Source organism: Ipomoea nil, unplaced genomic scaffold, assembly GCF_001879475.1.
Source record: "Ipomoea nil cultivar Tokyo-kokei standard unplaced genomic scaffold, Asagao_1.1 scaffold1421, whole genome shotgun sequence".
In the NCBI taxonomy this organism is placed as follows: Eukaryota; Viridiplantae; Streptophyta; class Magnoliopsida; order Solanales; family Convolvulaceae; genus Ipomoea; species Ipomoea nil.
In genome coordinates, this window is record NW_017617849.1 from 8,734,938 (window position 1) to 8,757,769 (window position 22,832).

The 22,832-nt window shown below is 36.3% G+C and overlaps 3 protein-coding genes across 6 annotated transcripts; all 3 read left to right on the forward strand.

Annotated features, from left to right (window-relative positions):
- On the forward strand, positions 1 to 7,488 carry LOC109187896 (serine/threonine protein phosphatase 2A 55 kDa regulatory subunit B beta isoform). Of its 2 annotated transcripts, none has more exons than XM_019338287.1 (14): positions 1 to 530; positions 1,963 to 2,066; positions 2,162 to 2,260; positions 2,710 to 2,829; positions 2,989 to 3,195; positions 4,195 to 4,286; positions 4,378 to 4,496; positions 5,165 to 5,288; positions 5,466 to 5,589; positions 6,051 to 6,119; positions 6,216 to 6,307; positions 6,395 to 6,472; positions 6,559 to 6,629; positions 6,756 to 7,488. In XM_019338287.1, the coding sequence occupies exons 1-14, from the start codon at positions 392 to 394 to the stop codon at positions 6,890 to 6,892; spliced, it is 1,575 nt and encodes a 524-aa protein (XP_019193832.1). In that variant the 5' UTR covers positions 1 to 391; the 3' UTR covers positions 6,893 to 7,488. The 2 variants fall into 2 exon arrangements, with proteins under 2 accessions (XP_019193832.1, XP_019193831.1); XM_019338286.1 differs by having other exon boundaries at positions 2 to 530; positions 2,989 to 3,198.
- A 4,298-nt stretch (positions 7,489 to 11,786) lies between these two features.
- Positions 11,787 to 13,498, forward strand: LOC109187897 (dof zinc finger protein DOF3.1). Its single transcript, XM_019338288.1, has 2 exons — positions 11,787 to 12,266; positions 12,401 to 13,498. Exon 2 carries the CDS (start codon positions 12,579 to 12,581, stop codon positions 13,260 to 13,262), a length of 684 nt encoding a protein of 227 aa, XP_019193833.1. The 5' UTR covers positions 11,787 to 12,266; positions 12,401 to 12,578; the 3' UTR covers positions 13,263 to 13,498.
- Positions 13,499 to 16,746: 3,248 nt separating this feature from the next.
- On the forward strand, positions 16,747 to 22,810 carry LOC109187894. Of its 3 annotated transcripts, none has more exons than XM_019338280.1 (13): positions 16,747 to 17,158; positions 17,928 to 18,154; positions 18,309 to 18,376; positions 18,514 to 18,579; positions 18,721 to 18,887; positions 19,085 to 19,153; positions 19,402 to 19,423; positions 19,554 to 19,638; positions 20,101 to 20,952; positions 21,169 to 21,246; positions 21,387 to 21,498; positions 22,099 to 22,149; positions 22,324 to 22,810. In XM_019338280.1, the coding sequence occupies exons 1-13, from the start codon at positions 16,811 to 16,813 to the stop codon at positions 22,375 to 22,377; spliced, it is 2,199 nt and encodes a 732-aa protein (XP_019193825.1). In that variant the 5' UTR covers positions 16,747 to 16,810; the 3' UTR covers positions 22,378 to 22,810. The 3 variants fall into 3 exon arrangements, with proteins under 3 accessions (XP_019193825.1, XP_019193827.1, XP_019193826.1); XM_019338282.1 differs by having other exon boundaries at positions 18,742 to 18,887; XM_019338281.1 differs by lacking the exon at positions 19,554 to 19,638 and having other exon boundaries at positions 16,748 to 17,158; positions 19,402 to 19,490.
- Positions 22,811 to 22,832: the final 22 nt, after the last annotated feature.

Consider the following 22,832-nt stretch of genomic DNA (forward strand, 5'->3'; position numbering starts at 1 on the left):
TGATAGAGCTAAGAGAGGAGAGAGAACACTGGGCTTGGGGCAAAGAACGGTTTGCTTAGCTCGACTTCAGATTTCCATTTTTGTCCTCGCCCCTATTCGACTCTAGAGAGAGAGAGAGAGAGAGTAGAGAGAGAAACGAAGAGAATCTCAATCTGGTGTTGAAAGGCCATGTGTCGTTGTTGATGTTTTGGACTCGTAATGGTTGAATCCAAATCCGACATTATTTTTTTGATGAAGCAGACAACCCCTCCCAAGACGATTTAGCTTTTTAATTTTGTTTTCTCGTATGAAGTGAGATTAACGTGCTATCAGCTTTGCCTCTCAATATATTTCCCGATTTCGATTTTGCGCTGGAGTTTTGCTCTTTCCGCGTTTGATTTTGAGGGAGGCGATGAAAAGCGGTGGTGATGGTGGCGCAGGAGGTGGGGAAGATGGTTCGGCGTCAGTTCCGGGGGGACCACCGCAGCCTCTCGAGTGGAAATTTTCTCAGGTGTTTGGTGAACGTACGGCAGGCGAGGAAGTTCAGGAAGGTATTATCTTTTTGAGCTCTGAATCTCTGCTCTGCTGCCTTCCGATCCGTAGTCTGTTTGGTGTCAGTGTGTTGATTAGGGCTTGTTATTCGTGTTTTTGATCTGCTCTCTGCTCGATAATTTCAGAAAATGCTTAGTTCATTAATTCTCAAGTTGGATTTTTAGTGTTCATTTAAATTGAGTGATTTGCATGTGGACTTTGATCAATCTAAAGATACATCAACTCTTTAGAACTGAAGGGAATCGAGTTTAGAGTTAGCTCGGTGTGTTTTTTCATCATCTTATGTGGTTGTAATGATATTTGAGATTTTTGGATTTCCGTCCAGATCTCTATGGTTGCCTTTGTCATGCTTGAAAAGAGTCTTTTTATTAGGTCTCCATCGTTGGAGCTAGACATAGATGTGCTTTTGCTATTTAAAAGCAAATAACGCATGTCAGCTGGTGGTTACTGCTGACTTCAATATTAATGTGGATGGTTCATTGCTCAACTTCTTGCATACCTCTTACTAATAACATAAATTATGATGGTGTAAATTCTGAACTGAAGAGGTGATGGCTCTGATGTGACCTTGGGGTTGGTTGGTTCGAATCGGTGCATGACATTGCGTGCAGACATTCTTATGAGTTTGTGTAGTTAGCTTTTCAAGATTGAGTGACATCACTGACATGTTAGATTACAATGTGACCGTTTGATTGGTTAGTTCATTACTATAAGGCATCAATTATTATACAACTCACAGATGCAGACATTCTTACAGATTCTTGTAATTAACTTTTTGAGATTGTGAGAAGTGTTGGGTGACAACTTTTGAGTTCCATAACCTTTCCCTGAAATGATGTGAAATAGATAAGGACAGAATATCAAGACATACACGGCTCTGTGCCTAAACCCTGGAAAAGTTCAAAATGATGGCATCCTTTATGCATGATTTGTATGCTACTTAAACTTATCCTATTGTTTTAACTAGGTGACTTGCAAATGATAGAGGTACTCACAAGAAAAAGCGTCAGTATCTTATTGCCATACTGTGTGTTTTGCCTAGCTTGTTTTGGAGTTCATCTACTCCAAAAAGCATGAGTTAGGCCACAAACTAAAAATAAAAATGCCTTTGAGAATTAGATAATAGGAAAACTCCTTTCTCAAAAAGTTCCAAAGTTGAGGTTTTACAATTTCATGTAACTTAAGTTGGGGATAAACAAGCACTCAGATTATGGAAATTACATTCTGTTTTAAAACAATTGAATTTCATCAATGTAGGCTATTTCAACATATCATCAAATTTGATTTTTTATCTCACATAATCTACAGTATTATAATATTGTTCTGTTTCTGATAATGTTTTGAAATCATAAATTATGTTCCTGCATTTATATTTCTAGCAACTTCATTTAATGGGAAATCCTAATATGTTTGCTCTTTATTGATTTGCAGTTGATATCATTTCTGCCATTGAGTTTGATAAAACTGGCGACCATCTTGCTACTGGTGACCGTGGGGGTAGAGTGGTATTATTTGAAAGGACTGATACAAAGGAGGTACGTTTGAAAAATTTGAGCAGATTATTTATTTATTTATTTTAAATTGAGTGATTTACTCACTGCTTTGTTTCTCCGACAAATAAATTTTAAAGCTTGTTGGAAGTCGAAGAGAGTTGGAGAGGACAGACTATCCTGTTAGTCGGCATCCAGAGTTCCGGTACAAGACAGAATTTCAAAGCCATGAACCTGAGGTATGCAATTATTCCATGATATCTTAGCCTTTATTTGTCTTCACCTTATTGCCTTAACAATCATCCTTCGGTTGCGAGATTCAGTGAACTGTAGTAGATGAGTAGTATACATGTAAGAGTTGCCCTATCTACTTGTGATGTGAATATCTTTGAACAAAATACTACTTTTTTCAATGTATATAGACTACACTACAAGCATTACTTAAAGTTAAAAGGAAAACACAAATAACTATTCAGAAGTTCTGAGTTACTACTTTCTGAGCTCCAAAAAGATGCGAGTGTTCTCATTTCTAGCAAATATACTTGTGCAATTGACCATTTCAAGCTTTTGAAGCTTCTAGTCGTAACTGCCTGATGGCATGAGTCATTTATAACCTCCATCTTGTATATCTATTGGTATAGGGTGTCAAGTAGAGCTGTAATGAGTTCTTTGTCGTGTTTGCTTGCAGTTTGATTATCTCAAGAGTTTGGAGATTGAGGAGAAAATAAACAAGATACGGTGGTGCCAGACAGCTAATGGTGCGCTCTTCGTTCTGTCCACTAATGATAAAACAATAAAGTTTTGGAAGGTATATGATCTCATTCAATTTGAAGCTTCTATTTTACCGTGGTCGTGGGGTCATATATTACTTGAAATGGCATATTAAACCTTGCTTCCTTGTGATTCATTTTGCAGCTTTAGGCTGATGTATTGCATTATTTGCTAATTTTTGTTCTTATTTATTCAGGTACAAGAGAAGAAACTCAAGAAAGTATCAGTTATGAATACTGACCCTTCTAGAGTGGTTGGAAATGGCGATATCGCAAGTTCAAGTGTTTCCTCGATTCCGAAACAGCGTCTTGAAAATGGGAACTATCCTGATAAATCTTACAATTGTTTGAGCAACAACATCTCACTTCCTACCGATACCAGAGCTGCACTCCGCTTACCTGTGGTAGTTGTACTTACCCTAATCATATTGTCTTGCACATGCATATCTGGTAATGTCCAATTGCGTGTTGTTTATTTTATAATATTTATATTTGATCTGTGTAAGCTTTTTGGAACATATTGTATGCACCTTCTTGGTGCTTTTCTGTGAATGAAATTATTGTTTAACAAGGAAGATATATATGTATATGAAAATGTATGGATGTAGGAATCTACTCCTTTTGTGGTTAAGTAGTATGGAACCAAAGAGTTTATGAAGTTGCAGTGAAGCAGTGCACTTTACTGCATGGAATTCAAGCAAGGACTTGTACATGCATTTAACCTACCGGGGAGCAAGAATAAAAAAATCATCACCAGGTTCCCATGGTGGATTGCCAGCTTTATCTCCCTTTGAAAGTACTTAATTGTGGATTGATTCCAAATGTAGTGTGCAAGAAGTTTAAATTACTTTATTATTGCCTTGTGTACCATTTAAGACACATTATTTTTGTGCGAGCCCAGCTATATTTACTTGTAGACACATTTGTATGTGCTTGTATAGGTTCCTTCTCCTACTTTTTTTTTTCTTGCTTCTATCAGAGGAGATAAATTCATCTGTTTTTACTTAAGACCTAGATGCTTTCTGCACTAATTTTTGTATATGCATCCATACAGCTATATAAATTTATCAGTTTTTATTTTATTTTATTTTATTTTTTATGTAGGCGCCTTCTGCAGTATTTTTTGTATATGTGCACATACAATTATATTTATTTGCAGAAACACATTTGTATCATTGTATGCGATTATATAGGTTCCTTTTCCTACTTCTCTTTTTCTAGCTTCATCAGTGGAAATAAATTCGTAAGTTTTTCCTTGAAACCCAGGGCCCTAGGCATAGGGTGTGGGGTTTGACCATATGAATTGTTGAATAGATTTTTGTATTCTTTCATTTTGCATACCTAATTTCATAAATTTGTTTTCATTTCTTTTTGTATTGCAAACTTATGAGTTTTGTTTATAGGTTTCTAGCGCTGAGACTAGCCTTGTTGCAAGGTGTAGAAGAGTGTATGCTCATGCCCATGACTATCATATAAATTCCATTTCAAATAACAGGTGAGCATACATTTTTTGATTGTGTAGCTGCAGTTCTGTGAAATGCAATTTCTAAGAAGTTATGCTAATTGCTTTCACTTTTTGTAAATAGTGATGGTGAAACATTTATATCGGCTGATGATTTGCGGATAAACCTTTGGAACTTGGAAATAAGTAGCCAGAGTTTCAATATTGTTGATATGAAGCCATCAAATATGGAAGACCTAACAGGTTAGTTTAGTTTCATAATTTGATTTGCAATTCCACTTTAGCCCAAGAAAAAGGGCCAGAGCCATACCAGTTTTTATTCATCTTCAGCCTTTTTTACCTAATTAAGACATGTTCACTTAAAGTCCGTTTGGAGTGTGCACAACATAACAGATTTTATGAATCAAATGTTATCGTTTTTTGATGGTTTTAATTTCCTGAATAGCTCCTAAGCTACTACTAGTCTATTTGTTGAAAGTACTACTTTTCTCCTCTCTCTCTCTCTCTCTATGTTTGTTGATCCTGATTCCTCCTCTTGCTTTATCTGACAGTATTTCTATTTTCTGATGCATTATTTCAACTTGCTGCCAAGTCCTTCCAAATTCTCTTATGAAAATTAAACATGTTAAGTTCCATAAGTCAATTTCAACCATGCTTCACTTCTAGTATTTATATTTTACCATTTGATGTATTGCTTCTGTATTCACATAATCACATCATTTATTTGCTTGACAGATGACTGAATTGCTTTTTTCGTACTATCAAGAGTAGCCTTATTTGCCTAATGGTTAGATAGGCAAATAAACTAGAAGTGCCTCGAAATGCCAATGAGCTCATGGTTTTTCTTAATCTTGAGTTTGTTTTGTCATGATACATGCTCAATCTTTAATTAGAGATGTTTGTTGTTGCAGAGGTGATAACTTCAGCAGAGTTTCACCCAACACACTGTAACATGTTAGCATATAGTAGTTCAAAAGGATCAATTCGTCTCATAGATTTACGGCAATCAGCACTGTGTGATTCACATTCTAAATTGTGAGTACTTATTATCCTGCTGGTTTTATTGTTATTTTCTTATGCTAATTAGAGACTAAGATTCAAATTGTGTGAAGGTTTGATCCATTACCATCAACATTTATTTATCAATTCCAGCCATGCTAATTGAATGGGCTGAACCATATATATCTAAACCACTTCTTAATGCGCTTATAGGTTTGAGGAACAGGAGGCACCTGGTTCAAGATCTTTCTTTACTGAGATTATTGCTTCAATCTCTGATATTAAATTTGCAAGGGATGGAAGATATATCCTAAGTCGTGATTACATGACTCTCAAGGTTGTTTAGGGATTTACATTTTCTGAGTTTCACTTATATGCTCCTTGCATTGTGTGTATATACTTCCTTTTTCCCATTTTATTTGTGTCATATTTACAACTCAATGGTCAAATCAACTTTTCTTTTTTCACTTATTTTCTTTAACCTTTCCTTGTATTTTTTTTTTTTTCACTTTTAATATAGTTTCTAACTATATTAAATTTTATTCACTGATATTAAATTAAATAATATAATTTTTTTTTAATGTAGATAACTTGAATCAACACTCATTAACTGAACAAGACATATAAAATGAGATTGAGACATAATCTCTACTAATGGATGATGTTTGCTACTTGTTCTATGGTTATATGCTTACAATTTTAGTATTTGTGATCTGAAATGGTTATTTTGAAGCAATTTTATTGTCAAAGTTTCTGCTACTCTTGGTGCTGTTTAATTACTTTCACCTCACTTCTCAGTTGTGGGACATAAATATGGATTCTGGTCCAGTTGCTACCTTCCAGGTTCATGAACATCTAAGACCAAAGGTGAATTACTTCTCCAAGCAAAGGTTTTTGTGACTTATTTTTCTCCGTACCCCCAGTAACTTTGCTGATTAGAGGGTATAATTTGATGACATGCAGCTTTGTGATTTGTATGAGAATGATTCCATCTTTGATAAATTTGAGTGCTGCTTGAGCGGTGATGGCCTGCGGATAGCTACAGGTTCCTATAGGTATCCACATGGCCTGCAGATTCATTGCTTGTATTCAATTGTTTCACTTTTGTGTTATTTCTCCAATAATAATTTTTGTTGCTTCAGCAATCTGTTCCGTGTTTTTGGCTCTGCTGCGGGAAGTATTGAAGCAACCACACTGGAAGCAAGCAAAAATCCCATGAGGTATTTGTATTGAGACACTTTTGGGATGAAAACTAGATTTTGCAATATTTTACTGTTAATGACAACCTTTGACTATGCTCATTCAGGAGACAAGCCCAAACCCCTTCAAGACCTGCCAGATCCCAGGGTAGTAGCATAACTCGCGTTGTCAGGCGAGGTCTGAAATTTGCAAATTGATTTCTTTGCCTATATAATTTTTTTGGAGCATGTATTATTGCTGCATAACTTTCTCCCCCTCCATTTTAGTAAGAGAGACTGAAATCGTGGGATGATTGTATTACAGGCTCTGAAAGTCCGGGTGGAGATGCAAATGGGAACTCATTTGATTTCACAACAAAACTTCTCCATCTAGCCTGGCATCCAACCGAAAACTCAATTGCTTGTGCTGCTGCAAACAGCTTGTATATGTATTATGCTTGAAATTTACAGGAAGAATGTGTTTCTTGGTGTTAGCATTTTTTCTGGTTGCTTTCTGGGAAGGTCATCTTATGGAGCAACTCGAGGCTTTACCATTTCTCACATTCAACTGCCTCACTGATGCAGAGCTTGTGCTTTCAAGTTTTAAAGTCAATGAAGGTTCAGAAGTGCCTAGGGAATCAATTACAAAGCAACAACAAAGCGCTGCCACCACCACCACTACCCCTCCCCTCCTTTTTTTGCTTCGCTTTCTTTATCCTTTTTTTAATTGGAAGCTGCAATTTTGTTATTATTGTGCTGTGATGAAAGTCAGGAAAGAATGTCGATTGTAGCTCTCCTACAAGAAAACCGTTGGATGTGCAAAATTGCTACTAGTACAGTAAATGTAGATCTTGCTGGGAAGGAGCTGCTGTTAACTTGCAGGGCATTAAGCATGTTAACTTCTTTGGGATAGAGTTATTGTCGTGATTATTAATTTTTTTTTTCTTGGGTAGGATAATTTTTAGTGTGCTTTTTAATAGATTATCAACTAAAGTAATTTTTCCACCCCATTTTACTGTAAAAGAAATTTCAATGCCTCTGGTCTTCATTTACCCATATACTTCTTGGAGTTCTTGCATGCTCTGGTATAGAGGTGTCTTAACAGCTAAATTTTCTCTACTCCCTGTAAAAAAGCAAAGTGTAGATTTTACCTTTGGTTGGCTTCTATATTCATTGTTGGAGCTAATTATATAATGAGCATCAGTCAGGTAATGTTAGATATGCATCCATCTAAACTGTTCACTATAGCGTTTATTATTACGCCAAATATACTTATGTAAGTAATTAGTGCCAAATTGCCAATGCTAATAATAAATGTTTAATTTTACTTCTTTATATTTACGTGTCAGTACTGTCATGCTACTTTTGTTGTTTTTTTTAGTGGTGTGCAAAACCTCTTGTAAGTGGGTTTGCAAATCCTGACAAGTAAATGAAGATTGTGAGTAGGAAAGGGGGCAGTGGTGTGGGCGGGGACCGGGGTGAGACCACGCTAGCAGCGGCGTGGTGCACGCGGGTTTGACACCATTCACATTCAGACATGACCTGACAATCTGACATATCATATCCCACTGCCCTCCTTTCCTTTTTCTCCACTTTGACTTCATACATCTCATCCCTGCACCATTCCATTTCCATCACCAATGCTTCTTTCACTCTCCGCTCCTCCCTTCTTTCTGTGTTGCATATGTATACTCATCCCTTGTTTGACCTTTTGGTAGCCAAATTGCATTATTTGAGGACTGGTATATAAAGTCTGGATAGTAGATTGTGAACAACATTTTTATGGGTTGTCACTTTGTTGCAAGCGGTTTATAGGATGAAATAAATATAGTAACTAGAGAGCGACCCGTTTGACCATATTATTTATACTATTTGGGAGTTCATTAGTAGAGACAAGATCGGTCTATTATTTCTACTATTTGAAAGTTTATTAGTAGAAACAAGTTAAGAGACCGTTTGATTGTATTATCTCTATTAATTAGGAGCTTATTATTAAGAACATGAGTTATATGACTCATCATATTCATATGTAGGTTAATTCCGTTGTCTGATGACAACACGCATTGACTATACCTACCTAATGTCCTAATGACAAGATTAAGTTAAAATGACAATGCGGTAACTATGATAATATAATACGGAGTATTTTTTTAAAAAAAGATATATTTTGTGAGGAAAAACAAAGAAATTGTATTAAATCAAATTCGAAATACAAAAAGGGGTAAGAGTTCCACACCCCAAAGATAACAATCAAACAAAATTACATAACCACCAAACTAACCTGATAAGTCCTTACTAACAGAATTAAAGATATTGCAAAAATTTAAATAATCAACTCCACAATATAAACACTCTGAGCACGATTTTTTATCCTGGCTAGAAGTCCGCAAGTTTGACTCAATGAAACCCACGAAGGTGAGTCCTTGCAACGCGTCTGCAGTGCCCCAAAGTTGACAAGCCAAACTCCAAAGGGCACTCACAGAAGAGATTCAATACCGTCAAACATATATAATATACGCAGTAATATTATACCAAAAATAGTTCTGGAGCTCACTGTGTCAGTCCCAAAGCAAGTAGTGATGATGGGGTTCTGCCACGTGTTCCTTCTCGGATTGGGCCACTGCTTACTGCCACCCAAAGCTACGATTTCGCTAACCTGCGGCCCCGATCTCTCCAACTCAAACCTCATCGACGCTCCGGATCTATCACCTTCATTCCAATAATAATACTCTGCTTCGTTCGCACGCAAAGCTCGGCTCCGACTCAGCCTTCTGCATCGAATGTCGACTCATTCCGTTCACACTCCCATCAACGGTGAGATTGAGGAACGGACCCCGTTGGCTCAATCGTCACTCGGCGGCTCTCACGAGTTTAGCCACCAATAAGCCGTGACAGTGTATTAGGTTTTCGGAGGATTATTTTAGGAGTAGAGAGTCATTTATCATATGAGCAAATACCAATTTTAGTCCCACGAGTATTAACAAAATGACCGTTTTAGTCCATATGTTTAATTTCTATCAATTTTCATCCACGACTATTGTTTTTGCGACTATTATTTTAGTACCAAAATTCATCACATCGGTCACCCATCTATTTAAAACATCTCAAAATCTAAAAATTTTAAGGACATTTTCGTCCTTTTCAACTTAATATTCCAATTTGAGCATAAATAAATGAATTTAAGCCTAAAGATTGATCCCGATCTGCTCCTACATTAATTTGAGGAGGAAAACTGCGAATTGGGATAGATCTTAGGGCTTAAATCCCCTTATTCATGCTCAAATATGAATCCTAATTTGAAAAGCACGAAACTACCCTTAATAATTTCATATTTCGGCATGTCTTAAACGAAGGGGTAACCGGATGAATTTTGGCACTAAAACAATAGTTATGGATGAAAATTGGTACTAAAACAATAGTCGTGGTAGGAATTAAACATGTGGACCAAAACTGTCATTTTACTAATACTCATATGACCAAAATTGGTATTTGCTCTTTATCATATCTTGTGTGACTAAGACATTCCTTAATCCCTCCATCCCTCACACACGACAAAACCTACGCTCCCAATCAATTAAAACACACAAGTTAAAGATGTTCATCGTTCTTAGTCACATTGTTCAATTTTATTCTTTGCTTAATATGTTACATACACCTCAAATGAGAATTCTTGTGGTTGAGCGGCATAGTTGTGGTCCCTTATCTAAGAGGTCTCAAGTTTAAACCCAGTGTAGGGAACAGATATTTCATCATTATGTCGATTATGTCGTCACCAAGATAATCTTTATATAGACAATATTATATCTTTTCTTGGATTAGTGAAAATGGTACTTAAATGCGTATTTTTTACCAGTCAATGTGTCACCATGTTATGCTCACTATGAAAAAAAAAAAAACTAAAGCCTCAATCTGAGTATGTGTAAAGAATTCTTAGAATGTTTTAAGGCTTTTAGTAAAAGTTGCTTTTAATAATGTTAATGATCACATGTTTAAGGTTTTAGCGACCATTTTGAAATTTGAAGACAACAAATTGACATATGGTCTCCCGGTTTGAAATAAACAACGTTAATTGCGTTGACGGATGAATATTGAATAGCACGTACTACTGTATTACCTTCTTGGTGGCTTACAAAAGCAGCCAACAATGGAGAATCTAATTATTCCCAAACCCCATTATTTTATTACAACTTACAAGATGTTCACAAATTTTATATTTTTTTTTAAGGTGAGAAAGAAAATTTACTGGTACTATATTCTAGCTCGTAATTTTTTAATACAAAAATTTTGTTTTACTCATTTGTTTACCATTAAGGGTCCGTTTGGAAAGTAGGAAAATGACTTCTGGAAAATGACTTTTGAAAAATGAGTCATTTTCCAGAAGTCATTTTCCTTTCCTGTGTTTGGCTGCACAATGGAAAACTGTCTTTTGGTGTTTGGCTCATTTTTCAAAAATGATGTCGAATTGTATAATTAAACATTTTATATAATTAATTATTTTGTTTAAAATATATAAAATTTACAATAATATTATAAAAAATAATATTTATTTTTAAAATCAAATAATATTATTTATTAAAAAAAAAACAAACAAACATAATATTCATGTTTTCCGGCGGAAATCAAAATCTGGTTTCTGCCGGAAACCATGACATGATTTCCGCGCCGGAAACCATGACATGATTTCCGCGCCGGAAACCAAGATCTGGTTTCTGTGCGAAAACTAGATGGGTTGTTTACTATTTTTTTTTTTTTTTTTTTTTTAAAAACCTTTGGTTTCCGGCGGAAACCAGTGCTCAGGTTTTCGGCGGAAACCTGCCGGAAACCAGTGAGCCCAAATGCCAAAGGATAAAGAAGCCAATGAAGATGAAGAAAGTCAACTGTTCTTCAAGTGAAGAAATAAAGAAGTCAACATCCGGAAAATGATTTCCCCTTTTTTAAAGAGGAAGTTGTTTTCCTTAAAAATAGGCTCATTTTCCATTGACCAGTAGCTCATTTTCAGTTGACTTCAAATTTTCCTTCTTTCCAAACATTGGAAACCCGGAAAATGATTTTTGGAAATCATTTTCCGAGTTTTCAAACACACCCTAAGTATTTCAATTTTGTAGAATTATATTCTAGACTTATGAATTCGTCCCAAAGTCATGACTCACATTAGGAGATAAATTGAGTCAATATAACTTCTAGATTTTAAAAACAATTGAGAGGATAAAGTGGTTACCTAAACAACACAAGAAAAAAATTTACTATAAGTAAACAACTCAAAGGAAAAAAATTGTCATTTTCTCTATATTAAAACTAATCCTTATTTGCGACCCAAGGACAAAGTGATAATCAGAATTAACTATTAAGTATCCCCTTCATCAATGCCCAGGGTTTATTTACTGTTTGTGTGGCTATATTAATTGCTCTTTTGTCGTTTCCCCATTTAAGCCTGAGCCAATCCCAACACAACATGCATCTATACACTCTCCAAAACTAGGTATTTATACACCTTCAATCTCAGATTAGGTTGATAATCTGGATTAGTGTTTGATTAACTAAGCATAATCTGCTTGTAGAGTTGTATAACTTGTAATTCACCCCACAACAAGAGAGAGAGAGAAGGCTTCTTGCCTTCTTACCTTCTTCCTCTCTCTATTTATCAGATCAGGCAGTCTTCATCCAAACCAAATTCAGCCTGCTTTCTGTTTCCTCTCTCCCCCTCTCTGTTTCTTGCTGGGAATAACATATTTCATATTTGATCTGTTCTTCTTCTGGAAATGTCAATGTTCTAGTCTTCTTCTCTCTTCTTGGGTTGAAAAGTTGTTGCTTTTGGAGTTTGATCTTCCTTTATTGTGTAGGTTGGGGAGTGCAAGTGAAAGATGAACTCTTGACTTTTTTGTCTTCCCTACCCCCCTACCACCCACCTCAGCTGAAATCTTTGAATCAAAATTTCAACAAAAAAGTTGCTTATAAGTTATATCTCTGCAGATCCTCAGTGCAAAATAGTGGGAAATATCCTTCTTTCAGAGCCACCCAAAGCCTGCAAATGTGATACACAGTAAACCCCAGAACTTGGCTTAAAGATTGATTTTTTATTGTGACCCATATCGGTGGATCGCTTAAAGATTGAAGCTTTTTGGTGTTTTGGAGGTGGGGAATTGGGGAAATGCAAGACCCATCGATATACACGCAGATCAAGCCGCAGTTCCCGGAGCAAGAGCACCTGAAATGTCCCCGCTGCGACTCCATGAACACCAAGTTCTGCTACTACAACAACTACAACCTCTCGCAGCCGCGCCACTTCTGCAAGAACTGCCGCCGCTACTGGACCAAAGGCGGCGCTCTCCGGAACATCCCCGTCGGCGGCGGCTCCCGGAAGAACGCCAAGCGCTCTTCGCCGTCGTCGTCTTCTTCTTCTAAGCGTTCCTCGGCGGCGGCGGCGGCGGAGTCTTCGCCTCCGCCGCAGCAGCTCCCTCTTCCGCCGCCGCGGGAGGCCGTGCAACTGCCGAAGTCGGAGGCGTACGGGATGGCTGACCTTCCGCCTTTCAATATGAATGCCAGTTTCACCTCGCTTTTGACGGCGACGAGCGGAGGGCAGTTTGGGAATTTCCTTGACGGGTCGGATTTGCAGCTGGGCGAGTTCCCCGGGAACCCGACCCAGAACCCCGCACCCGGGTCGGGCCCGAATGGTGCGGCCCGGATGGGAATGGGTTTTCAGAATGTGAATAATACAGAGGGATTCTTGGGCGGTGTTCAATCGGACGGTGGAGATTCGCCCAACGGTTGGACCGGAGTTAACAATGACTGGCCTGATCTTGCCATGTACACACCAGATTCCAACTTCCAGTAATTAATTTCAGACAGACAGAGAGAGATTTATACTTTAAAAGTAAAATTATTAAGTATTGGAAGAGAGATTTATTTGCTAATTTTGTGGGATTATTTATTTTAAATCACTTTGTAAGGATTTGGTGTGCATGAGTAGAGTTTACATACAACATTGTGTGTGCTTTAGGGGCTTCTTTTATGTATTTGATGCTGAAAAAAAGAATGATATGCCATGATTTCTTTTACCCTTGTAGAGCATTATCTCCGATTGACATTCATGTCTCTTATATTCAGTCGTTTCTTAAAGTGAATGGTGAAGGGTACAAAGCCAACATGGTCCTAGGCTTTGATTTACATTAAAATTTATATACGCTATCCAAATGTACAAATACTGTCCTGTGATATTACTTGACAATGGATTACAACGAAGTCAATGAGGTTAATCAGCCTAGGTTGTTCATGGTTAACCGTTTAACCATCTCAAACCATAAAGATCTAACATTTTGATTTACAGGAAAGTTCGTAACCACTACTCAAATGTTCGCTATTGGTGAAATCAACCTTATGATCTTAGTCAGTAAAAGACCCCAATGATGTAAATCAACCTATGTTGTTCATAGCTAATCGGCTCATACCAAGAGTAAACTACACTAAAATGACTGTATGTGACGGACTCAATTGATAGTGTGTTGTCATTTTGGTACGAATCGAACTCGTAACTTTTTAGTTCTGCTCACTTGATCACTCCCTTCGATGCTAGCTTTTCTATTTTGAGTGGTTTGACCTAAAGGGTTAGTGTATAATGGTGATTTGATGGTGAGAGATAATGGGAAGGAGTGGGAAGAAAGATATTGAAGATGAGCATGAGGAAGTTCCAAAATGCATCATTTGCATCCTTCCCCCCACTGTCCACCAAGGGGTAGACAAGATGAATATATTTGCCTCCAATGGATATTGTATCTTTTCCTCTTTTGGTCTGTTTTAATAGCAACATCTCAATTTTGGTGTGGATCCATTTGTGCCCCACACCCAATTTAATCTTTATGACCGATTTGTAGTAGTACTTGTACCACAATGCACTGCAAACCATAAATGAATGGGGTAGTAAGTAGTAACCACCCTAAGCAATGTACGGATAAAACAAATAAGAATACAGGCAATTTGCACAAATGAATACATACTGAACATTCACAATTTGAATTGTGAACATTCAGTATGTAAATTATATATTTTGGATCTGGGTCTACAAAATAATTTGTCTAAAATTCTACCATCGTTGACATTTTCTATATTTTAGTAGATTAGTAGATGTGTATTGAATTCATCAATCTCCATCTCCAGTGTAATGAAGTTGGAAAGGCCAATTTGAAATGGCAAGAATTGGATGTGATTGTTGTCAAGTAGGAGGAAGGGCTGTCCAATTGGCCCTTTGGTCCCCAACATGGGCCACAAAGCCCTCAATCCGTGATGGCAAAGTAGATGGACCATTAACCAAATCACATGGATCAAAATATGTTTTATTTAATGAATCTCTCCTATCTTTATTTATGAATGACTTGAATACAATTTGAGAGAGTTGACAATTGTATATGAGAATTGACCAATTGTTATAGTATGGACCATGATTTATATTGCATTGTGAATCCTGATATAAAAATTCTGTGTACTTTTATTTACTGTGCATTTTCTGGTGAAATTATTTTTATGATCTTAATTGGTAAGAATAGGGATGAAAATATGTTGGGTCGAGTTTAATTTTAGAAAATTAAGTTTGGACATACTATAGAAATTTAAGGCTTGAGTATGAGTATGAGCACGGACCTGTATGTTGGCGCTTTTTTTAGGCTCAAACCTAAGTCTACAATTGGCTGGCTTGAAACATGTTTAAAAGTCTATTTAATATTAATACTCGTTGTACCTAAAAAAAAAAACAAAACAAAATTAGTGACAACAGTGACCAAGAAATAAGATTTATAAATTTACCTGGACAATGGCTAAGAATCTTCGTCTAGCAATCACATGGAAAACAGTGAGATCAAAGAGACAAATTTACAAATTAGTATTTACAATTCGAGATGGCGGGACGGGGGTAGAGGTTTAGTAATTGATATATATACTTGTGTTGTATTAAGTGTATGTGTGTGCGCGCACGCATGCGTGTGTGTGTCAAGCTTGTAAGATTGAAAGCCATACATTGTATATATAGGTCTGAGTCTATTTAACTAAACATGCTTTGAAATATGTCTAAGTCTGACCTTTTTACTAAATAGGCCAGGCTATAGACCCTTATGAAGGGCTTAACATATTTTCCTCCCTAGTAAGGAATTATACGAATGTAAATTAACTTATATTGTATATAGTTGAAATGCTCAAATTAAGAAGGTTAATAAATAATTCAATTATTATTCCATGCACCATGGTCCACACTTTTGTGTAAATCATAAACAAAAAGTACATTTTTAATATATATACTAAAAATATGTTATTTTTTATATGTTATCAAATAATATATATTTAGTACCCAATTAATGTACTTTTAATATATTAAAAATGTATATTACATTCATGATTCACACAATAATTTATCTTAATAATTCGCACAAATAATCAAACTACTATTTGCGTGTTACAACTTACAAACTCATAAACAACTATTATTTGTTTAAATTGAAATATTGGTATGAAAAAAATGAATAATAATGTGAGTTATAATGTAGTTTGTTTTTGAAATGTGTACCTTATGTGTTGTCAAAAATACATAAAGGGAGAACATAACATTAGAAAATAAAGAGTAATATCGTAACATCATAAAAATAAATGAATACATAAAATAGTTTATCTACTATGTCTTTTAGATTAATTAACAATCTATAACATTTCTTGCTCTTGTGGGACGAATTCAATCAATCAATCATGAAAATATTAACAAGAATTGAATTTCTAATCATGTGATACTAATTACTTGTACACAAATATTACAAGTAATTGAATTCGAAAGGCGGCAAGGAGAAGTCGTGGAAATGAATGTCGAAATTGGCGCGAGATCCCAGTTTTGGAGGCGTAGCATGACATGACGGTTGTGGGCGGTGGTTCCAACGTAGTGGACTGAGATTTTTAAATAATGACTCTATATTTTTAAAAAATATTTTAAATTTGAAGTGACATCTTAGAAATCTAAAAAACCTACGAAGTATATTAATTGCATCAAATTAGTTAATTTAAAAATTCAATTGTAATTTTTTAAAAGTTAGTAACCTAATTGTATTATGATTACACTTTTTGTAGCTCTATTACATTGTAGGGTGTAGTATCTGTTCATATACTTTCTCAACCTACTGAAACACAAAGAGCCAATAACGCCTCCACTGAGATTCGAACTTACAACCTTCCAAATGGAAGTCCAACCCGGATACCATTAGACCACATAGTCCTGGCCTATGATACTCCGTATGTTCACGTGTTGAATGGTAACTATTAAAAATTTGAAAGTTCAATCGAATATTATTGTAAACGGAAGTGCCGAAGTGAGAACCGAAGAGCTTCGTCACACCACTTTGAGCTGGGCGCGAAATGTCTGGGGGAAAGCGCGGCCGCCGTGGCGCCGGAGGCGCTGGCAAGCGCAACAATAACTCCTCCTTCCGAACGCCGGCTGTTCAAAGGTCTTCCGCCGCACCTGGCGGACGTCTTTCACTCGGCAGTGGAGCAGCTGCTCCCCGCAATCGCAGTGTCGGTCCCACGCCATCTGCTCCTTCCAATGCTGCTGAGGAGACTTTTAGCCTCGTCAGCGGGAATCCTTTGCACTTCGCCATGATTATTCGGTTGGCGCCGGACCTGGTGGAGGAGATCAAGCGCACGGAGGCTCATGGGGGTACACCGCGGATCAAATTTGGCGCAAATGCTAATAACTCGGCCGGGAATGTAAGATTTCATAGTTTATATTTGTCTATTTATATCATCTTATTTATACTCTGATGCTAGAAGTTTTATTGTAAACGTGGAGTTTCACTCTGCGGACTTCACTGCAATATGGAGAAGTCGGGAATGCATTGCTTTCAAAATTATTCAGTTGAATTATAGCGACATAAAGGGTAGCATCTTTTGGATGAATGGGATTGAGGGTTTATCACACTAGAATTAGTGATTAAGAAACAAGGTGAATTGTTTGCTTACAACTGAAGTTCAATTTCATCTTCAGAAGTTTCTCAAGCAGCCACAGTCTCCATCTCATAAATAATTATTCATTTGGAATTCATTTACCCTGTTTGGTTGATAAGGGAAAACGCTTTATCTGCTGAGGCTTTAACTGGTTTCCAGAACTTTTTTACAGGCAGCATGGAGAGTCATCCACTGTGGATGAACCCAGTGAAATATCAATCAGGGAGGTGCAGACTGAAGGTCACACCTCTTGCATGAGAAAATTGAGCCCAACTTGATCTCATTATTACATTTTATCTTCTTTATTTATTTATTTTCATGATAAAACTAGAAGAGAACATAATACTTTTCTTTTCTTGGAAAGCTTCATTCAGTTTACTTGAGAGGTTGGATAGGGAGAAAGTTTGAAGGTCTGATAGACTCCATGTCAATATTACTGTGGCAAATATATTTATTAGTTTATATGATAATTGCATATAGATCCAGCATGCTCTTACCAGTTGTTCAAGGCATTGAAGTCAGTCCTTTTCAGGTTATTAATGTTGGCGGTAAAGACTTCAGATTTACATGGTCACAGGATAGGGGAGACCTCTGTGACATATATGAAGAGCGCCAAAGTGAGGAAGATGGAAATAGCCTGCTAGTGGAATCTGGTAGTGCTTGGAGAAAGGTGAATGTACAGCGTGTTTTGGATGAATCAACTAAAAACCATGTTAAAATGCTATCTGAGGAAGCCGAACGCAAGTCTAAATCACGCAAGTATATTTTCCTTTCCTGAGCATAATTAGTGTGTTTTATTGAATAAAGATTTGCTTAGTGAACATTTATTGGATTTTGTAGTAACTTTGTAGCAATGCCTTGCTTATTTTCACTATATCATTATCCTTATGCTATTGGTACCCTCTGGATACAGAACCATTATTTTAGATCCTCGCAATCCATCTACAAAGAGTCAAGTGAAGGCAAGGGCTACTGTAGAAGGTAAGCCTTTGTTTCCGGCATCTGAATTATTTATGTATCTGTACCTTGTTGAGGCAAGGTGTGTGATATCATGGAAGATATGAGTCTTTCCTGTAAAAATAATTCATTTTCACCAAAGTGAAATTCTTGTTTTTCAGGCAATCCATCTAAAATGACTCTGCAGCAACCTCCCCATAAAAAGAGAAAAGTTGAACCACCCCCAGGTAGTTGGGATTCAAGTCTAGTGGGTTCTTAATGGATTTTTTTCCCCAAGTATTCCATCCAGCATGTGTTAAGTTTTAGATTAGTTGATTTATAGCTTTTGATTCCAAAGTAATGATGTGTTTTGCATTTCCTGTTCTTTTTCCAAATTATGCCTCATGCAGCAAGAGACCCTCCTAACAAGGTGATTAGTAGTGGGACACAGGGAATTCCAGGGGGCAAGAAGAGCACAAGTTCCAAACCTTCTGATCTGCAGTGCATGTTGATAACTTTCCTTATGGACAACCAGTCAAATGGAATGACCCTCAAAGTATGTGAACAACTTTATTCAACGAGATATTATTTTAGCTTTTAGTTTGTGCAAGAGTTGGATCCACTAGCTTTTCTTTTCTCTGTCTGTGACTCCCCGGTTATTGCATAGGGTAGTTGATTGGGGTTCATATATGATAATTCTTTACAACTCTATAACTGAATCAGTTAAGTAAATGATTTCTTCTTAATTACTAGGCCTTGGAGAAAGCTGTTGGAGGTGCCTTTCCAAACTCAGCAAGGAAAATTAAGCCCATTCTTAAAAAAGTAAGTATCAAAGATTCAAAGATTATATCACTTAAAATTATACAAGTACAAAGGAAAGAATGCTTTATTTCATCGTGAAGTTAATAACTAGATTTGATTTCTATCTAGTTCAGGCTTCCACTATAATTATGTACTGGAAAAGGAGAAAAGAAACACCATAGTGAATTTCTTATCTCAGCTAATTTTTTGGAGTTATCTGCCTATCTTGCAATATCTCATTCATGTGTTGTGTGCAATGTGCATGTTAGGTTGCAACCTTTCAGGCTCCAGGTAGATATTTCCTTAAACCAGGAGTGAAGATAGAAAACTTTATGAAATCTACAATTGGAAGTGGAAGGTACTACCAATTTATTTGGACTTTTAATGATTCTCAAGTTTGTATCCTCCTTTTTCTGTGCAGGTGAATCCAAGAAGTACATCCCAGAAATTAAAGATTTACTAGGTGGATTAATTTGTTCTCAAAAAAAAAAAAAAGTAAAGTACCTGTAAGACTTTATGAACTCAGGTTCAATGGTAATATGCTACTATACAGTGAAAATTTAGTTTGTAGGATGATATAACTTTCCAAAATGCTATTAAAGAAACAAGAACGTTCTAATTGTGAAGGGGATTTATTATTTGTTTGGACTTTTCCTGTAAATGAATACTTAACTTTTCATCTGTTAGATATACTGGGTTTTGTCTTAAATTATAGTTGCTTCAATTTTTTTTGAGCTGTCTGAGTTCCTAACATTATTTCTCAGTTTCCCATAATTGTTTTTAATTTTAAGGAGTCCCAGTGACAATTTGTCTAATACCTTTAGGATACCTCTTCTGAATTCTCAGTGTTTCCCTTGCCACAAAACCATTTCATTTTGACCATTTTTACAGTGTTGCTGCTATTCATGGTATGCATCTTTGTCAGATGCAATACTCACTAGCTCTAATGTTTAATTTTCCTTATCCAGTTCTCGTGAGGTGAATCATCCCACATTGCCTACCCATAATAAGCATGAACTTCCAGTTCCGAAATCTAGCTTGTCAATGAGAGCTGATACCAATGCATTGGAAGGGCAACAACAGTTGAATTCTAAACGTGATGAAGCACCAACTTTCTTAGAAAAAGTTGATTTAGTCCAACTGTCTCCTGAGTATTTTGATGAGCAAAAAGCCCCTGACCACAGTGAACGGCCAGCGGGTAGGTTTAGTGATAGCAGTACTGATAGTGAAAGTGACAGCAGCGGTAGTGGAAATAAAAGCAGAAGTAGAAGCCCTGTGGGCGATGGTGCAAGCAGGAGTACCAGTGACAGTGAAAGTGATATCCCTTCTAACAGTGAGGAGGCATCTGATGATGATTTGGATATTATGACACGAGATGATGACAGGTTGGTCAAGTATAAACCTGATGGCACAAAGAGGCAAAAAGCTGGAAATATGAATCAACAAAAGATTTCTGGTAGTATTAATCAAGTTGTTGCAAAAAATAGTAATAAAGTTGGGGTGAATAGTAAAAATCAACATAATGTAACTGAACGGAGCCTGGAGGCTTATGGAGATAATCATGGAAAGGTCTCTACCGGTGAAGCAGAACGACATGACACAGAACAGGGAGTCTGCCTTCCTGTCACTAAGGAATGCAAAATGCAGGAGATAAATTTAGTCACAGACCTAAATGATAGGCAAAAGGATACTTCTTTGTTGAGGAGCAATGATGGTTGCCAGGAGAGAAGACATTCTTCTCCTGATGAGATCAGTTGTTCATTCTCTAAGTATGAAAAGGAGGATCCAGAGTTCAGGGTACCGATTAATGGTTTCTCACAGTACGTTTTTTCTAATCCTGGTTCTTGACTTCTCGATTGATACTCATATATGCAATACACCATGTCATGAATAGTTTTTCATGTGTTTCCATCCACTTTGTTATCTTATTTTCTTGATTTCCACTTGTATATCATTTGCACCATTGAGCAATGTATGTTCTTTGATGAAAGCCTTCTTATTCTTAATTTTTGCTCTCATATAACCCTGATTTTCAGATATAAAGAATATGTGGAGGAGTATCATGAGAAGTATGAGAAATATTGCTTGCTGAAGAAAACCTTGGAGTCCTACAGGTTTGAAATTCTAATCATGTGCTCATTCTCAAGATTTTGAAGGCTTTTTTAATATCTGCAGATTGTTTAATGCACTGTTGGAGTTATTCTTTGTTGGTATTCATGCTTTTTCTAAACTGCATATTACCCAAATGCTTTAGGTTTGAGTTCTTTGAACTTGGAAAGGACTTAGACATCTGTAAAGGAAAGGACATGGAGAGGTACTATGAAATTTTGGCACGGTTGAAGGATTCTTATTGCCAATATGGACCAGTAAGTTTGAATTGTAATCCTCCAATGCTTTTATTGCAAATTGTGATTGTGGTGAGTTTGGGCCATAATGCCTCTGTAGATGTGAAATTCATTTTGCTTTGTGCTCGCTATTGCAAGGTATTTAGTCAAATGAATCACTTTAGGAAGAACTCATAATATATATATATATATATATATATATATATATATATATATATATATATATATATATATTGTTTGGAACACTATTACACAAGCTTTAGTCCTGGACAATTTTTAGTCAGTTGTTGATTCTTGAAGTTGTTTTTCTGTCAGTCCGAACTAGGCTCATTTGCATTCCATCAATTCTGAAATTGGATATGCAAGCATTATTCTTGCTACATCAGCATGCACAGTTTTGCCACCTGATTTGTTTCTCCTTTCTCAAATGCAAGTAGAGATTGGACTTGACTAACTACATTAAAGTTGGGGAGTCACTTCTAAACTAAATTGTTACCTAACTGCTTTGTTGTGATGTCATTTGTCCCGCAATCTTCTTAGCTAATATTCCTAATAATAATAATATGAACAGGCTGTTTAAACTATCAAATCTGACTTACATACTAATATGTGTTACTGCAGGGACATAAACGACTAAAGAAAATATTCATCGTGCTTCACAAAGAACTGAAGGTGATTGCCCCTCCAATCATTTAACTTTGTTGCTCCATTTTGTGCATCATTTTCATTTATAGATATTACCATTTAATCCCTTTTATATGAAAGTAATGTATGCTTAATCCATTCTGCATGTACATGTTACATATTCAGTTTTTTGAATTCTAATTATACTGTATCGGTTTGCAGCATTTGAAACAGATGATCAATGACTTTGCTGCTTCATATTGCAAAGATCGATAAACGGATTTCTTCTCCAGTTTTGCCTGTATCCATGCTTACTACAGTTTGTTCTCATATCTTCCATGGTTGAAGGCCATTCAACATAATGGTTAGATTTTTCCAAAGAGGCTTATTGAAATGTGATTAGTAACCTAAGCCTCCTATTCTGATATCTTCCTCGATCTGAAGTAGGCGACCAGCCGATCACCTTCTTCTTCTTCTTGCAAGCGATGGTCGTTTTTTGTTAGCAGAAGCAACGGTTGCCGGAACCCTAAAATATCTACATTACCGGTTGATAAACAATTATTATGCTTAAATGCAAAAAAAATGACAAGTTGCTGTATTTAATTGTACTCCGTAACTTTTTAAAGTTTAAGGCTTAATTGTTTTTTCGTATGAAGTTCAAGGTATATTTTGACAATTTTTTCAATTATATGATATTTGAATATGTTTTGGGAAAAACTATTTTGCTTAAT

Bases quoted from the DNA above. Each gene is read 5' to 3' on its own strand.
- LOC109187896 (XM_019338286.1), top strand. From the start codon at position 392: ATGAAAAGCGGTGGTGATGGTGGCGCAGGAGGTGGGGAAGATGGTTCG. The intron at 5,590-6,050 runs GTTGTTTAGGGA...CTCACTTCTCAG, and splicing joins GTGATTACATGACTCTCAAG to TTGTGGGACATAAATATGGA. The intron at 6,120-6,215 runs GTGAATTACTTC...GATGACATGCAG, and splicing joins ATGAACATCTAAGACCAAAG to CTTTGTGATTTGTATGAGAA.
- LOC109187897 (XM_019338288.1), top strand. From the start codon at position 12,579: ATGCAAGACCCATCGATATACACGCAGATCAAGCCGCAGTTCCCGGAG.
- LOC109187894 (XM_019338280.1), top strand. From the start codon at position 16,811: ATGTCTGGGGGAAAGCGCGGCCGCCGTGGCGCCGGAGGCGCTGGCAAG. The intron at 21,247-21,386 runs GTTTGAAATTCT...CAAATGCTTTAG, and splicing joins AAAACCTTGGAGTCCTACAG to GTTTGAGTTCTTTGAACTTG. The intron at 21,499-22,098 runs GTAAGTTTGAAT...GTGTTACTGCAG, and splicing joins CTTATTGCCAATATGGACCA to GGACATAAACGACTAAAGAA.